General features: G+C 46.3%; 1 protein-coding gene across 1 annotated transcript in view; it reads left to right on the forward strand.

Annotated features, from left to right (window-relative positions):
* Positions 1 to 1,803: 1,803 nt before the first annotated feature.
* cldn15a (claudin 15a) overlaps positions 1,804 to 3,159 on the forward strand; it is a 19,000-nt gene continuing 17,644 nt past the window's right edge. The window contains exon 1 of the mRNA XM_020511639.2: positions 1,804 to 2,875. Coding sequence (XP_020367228.1) covers positions 2,662 to 2,875 — 214 coding nt within the window. The 5' untranslated portion in view covers positions 1,804 to 2,661. The remainder of the gene's footprint in view (positions 2,876 to 3,159) is intronic.

A 3,159-nucleotide genomic window follows, 5' to 3' on the forward strand; every position in this document is an offset into this window, starting at 1 on the left:
TGAGATAATATAAACGACCTCTGATTTCAGAATCGATTGGATCCTTACATAATGACCTGAATTTGGAAGAAATTGCAAAATAAGCATCCGATTCCACCTTGCAGCCAACAGCTGAGCATTGCATGACTAAACATTCACGGGCCAAGGTAGATAGGTTATATTTCTGAGACTAACGGTATCCAGCTTGCCATCCCATTTCTTGCTATCCCAGTTCTTTTCTGCAAGCAGGGTGTAGCTTCCAAATGCTACTGCTGCTGCATCTCAATCACAACCTCTAAGTGATGCAGTTCTGAGGAGATTTCCCAGTGAAGGGAAGAAGTCATTGATAGAAAGCTACAGAAAACAAGTTATGCATCAGAGAGAGAAATCGACTTGGAAATAGATATAGGTGGTGAGAGACAGAAATAGAAACAGAGGGAGGAATAAAGAAAGAGAGGGACAGAGGGATAGAGAATTAATGGGAAAGGGAGAGAGAGAAGCAAAACGAAACAGAGATAGAGGGGAGATGGATACAGAAAGTTCGAGAGAGACAGAGAGAAACACAAAGAGACTGGGAGATGGAGAGATAGAGACTTTGTAGGAAAGCCAGAGAGAAAGGACAGAAAGAAGAACAAAATAAGAAACAGAACAGGTGAGCGAGAGTGAGAAAGAGAGGCACACAGAAACAGAGATAGGACAGAGAGACGCAGGGCTAGACAGACAGACAGAAAGACTAAAGGTAACAGAGAAAATGAAAGAAGGACAGAGAGAGAGAGATGCACACAGAAACAGAGAAGGACAGAGAGATAAAGCGATAGAGAGAGAGATGGAAATAGAAAGACAAAGACAGCAAAATAAAAATGAAACAGTAAAAAGAAGGGAGAGAGAGTGAGACAGAGGGATAGAAATAGAGACAAGGAAAGAAACAGACACACAGAAACACAGAAGGACAGAGAGTCAGAGAGAGAAAGGCAGAGACCAAAAGATTAACATAAAAACAGAATACGTAGAAGGATAGAGAGAGAAGGATACACAGGGACAGGGAACCAAGGAAGTTAGAGAGAGAGAGAGAGAAAGATAGATGCAGAGAGAAGGATGGAGAGAGAATGGAGGATAATGAAAGAGATACCTGATTAGAGAGAAGAGAGAAAGAGAGAGATAGAGAGACGGAAAGACAGACAAAGGAGGAGACGAGGAAAACACACAGACAGAAATAGAGGGGAGAGAGAAAAAGAACACAGAGAAAGACAGGGACAGAAAGAAAAGGAGACACAGAAGAATGGAGAGTCAGAGAGAGAAAAGACAAATCAATAGAGAGAGAGAGGGAAACAGGAAAATCGAGCAAGAAACGTAGTGAGAGGGAGACAGAGAAAGACAGACAGAGGGATAGAGACAGAATGAGAGATGCAGAAAAGCAGCGAGAGAGTCTAATTGATGAATACAGACATGAATCAATGGGAATCCTAGAAATCTAAACTAGAAAAATAACAGGAAATGTTGTAAATACTGAACAGGTCTGACATTATATGCGGAGAGAGAAAACTACTTGATGCTTCCTGTGAAAGCTGACAGAGCTGAAGCTCCGTCTCTTCACAGACACTGTTACGAATATATCCAGCACTCGCCACAATTCCTTCAGATTTCCAGAGTTTTAACTAGGGGTTGGGATCGGTCCTTCTCCTCTCTGATCGCTCGTTGGTTGGAGAAAGGTGACTGACGGGGTCTGAAAAGTTCGTGGCAAAAGGTCAAAGAGTTGAAACGTTTAAGACTGCTTCTCTATTCTCTCGGTTATCTCCAGCATTTTTTTTTTGAATTGCAGACGCACAGAATTGGCAGTATTTCACTGTCGGAGCTACAAACGCAGCCCGTTTTGCAGAGAGGGACTTTTTACTGTCTGATATACTATGCCACAGAATGTGGATCTTTGTTCTTTGAGGGGTGGATTATAGCTATGAACACTTGGGAATGTGGGGATAATGTCCCTTGTTGGACATTTTCCCAGTTTTCTTCAGTTTAATTTATTTATGGATTTGCGTTGGATGTAATCTGACGTCAATATTTATAACACTTTGCCAGGAAGGTTCACACAGGAGAGAGTAGATTGACTTCATCTGAGTCAGCAAACCCTAAGTCAGCAACACAGAAACAAGTCAATTAACCCGACTTTACCAATCCAAGTCAACTAATTTCGGTCAACTCAACCGGGCCAGCAATATTGGGACCCGTCAACTAGCGAGGAGTCAATTAACCAGAGTCAACTAACCTGGGGCAACGGTGGGCCAGCAATCTGCTACTCTGAATCAGCCAGCTCCGCCGGGTCAGCAGGGGTACAGTCTACAGTCTGGATCATCGCATGGCTGGTCTATAATCTGAATCAGTACTGGGACAGTCTCTACTCCAAATCAGCGCTGGGGCAATCTCTAACCTGGATCAGCTCTGGGTCAGTCTATAATTCAAAACAGCTCTGGGACAATGTATAGTCTGGGTCTGCACTGGGACGGTCTATAATCCGGGTCTGCAGTGGGACGGTCTATAACCCGGGTCTGCACTGGGACGGTCTATAACCCAGGTCTGCAGTGGGACGGTCTATAACCCGGGTCTGCACTGGGACAGTCTATAACCCGGGTCTGCAGTGGGACAGTGCCCAGCCTGGCTCGGGGTTGCAGCCTCTGATTTACGGGAATGTCAGCGCTGGACGCTGCCGGCTTTGTGCTGGCCCTGCTGGGCTGGATCCTGATCGGAGTGTGCCTGGGGGTAGACCAGTGGAGGGTCTCCTCGCTGGACGGCAGTGTCATCACCACCTCCACCATCTACGAGAACCTGTGGAAAAGCTGCGCCAGCGACTCGACCGGAGTTTACAACTGTAGGGACTTCCTCAGCCTGTTCGGCCTCTCAGGTACATCCTAGCAGCTCTCTGAGATAGTATGTGTGGGCGTGTGTTTGAGTGAAAGAGCGAGAGGAAGGAAGAGGCGCAGGATGAGGAGGGTGATGAAGCTGCTCGGCTTCCGTGAGTCGCCAGTGCAAAGCAGAGTGACTAGTCCACTTGGTGTTGGCGCTGTCAGTTTGACACTGGGCACTTGGATCTGGACACTCTGCTGAGAAATTGTCCCCATCCTCCCTGTTTCACTCTCCTCATAGCCCTGTATCAGTCCCCAAACTAATCCCACTGCCCCGCTCTCT

The sequence above is a fragment of the Rhincodon typus genome, chromosome 45 (assembly GCF_021869965.1).
Source record: "Rhincodon typus isolate 14 chromosome 45, sRhiTyp1.1, whole genome shotgun sequence".
Lineage (NCBI taxonomy): Eukaryota > Metazoa > Chordata > Chondrichthyes > Orectolobiformes > Rhincodontidae > Rhincodon > Rhincodon typus.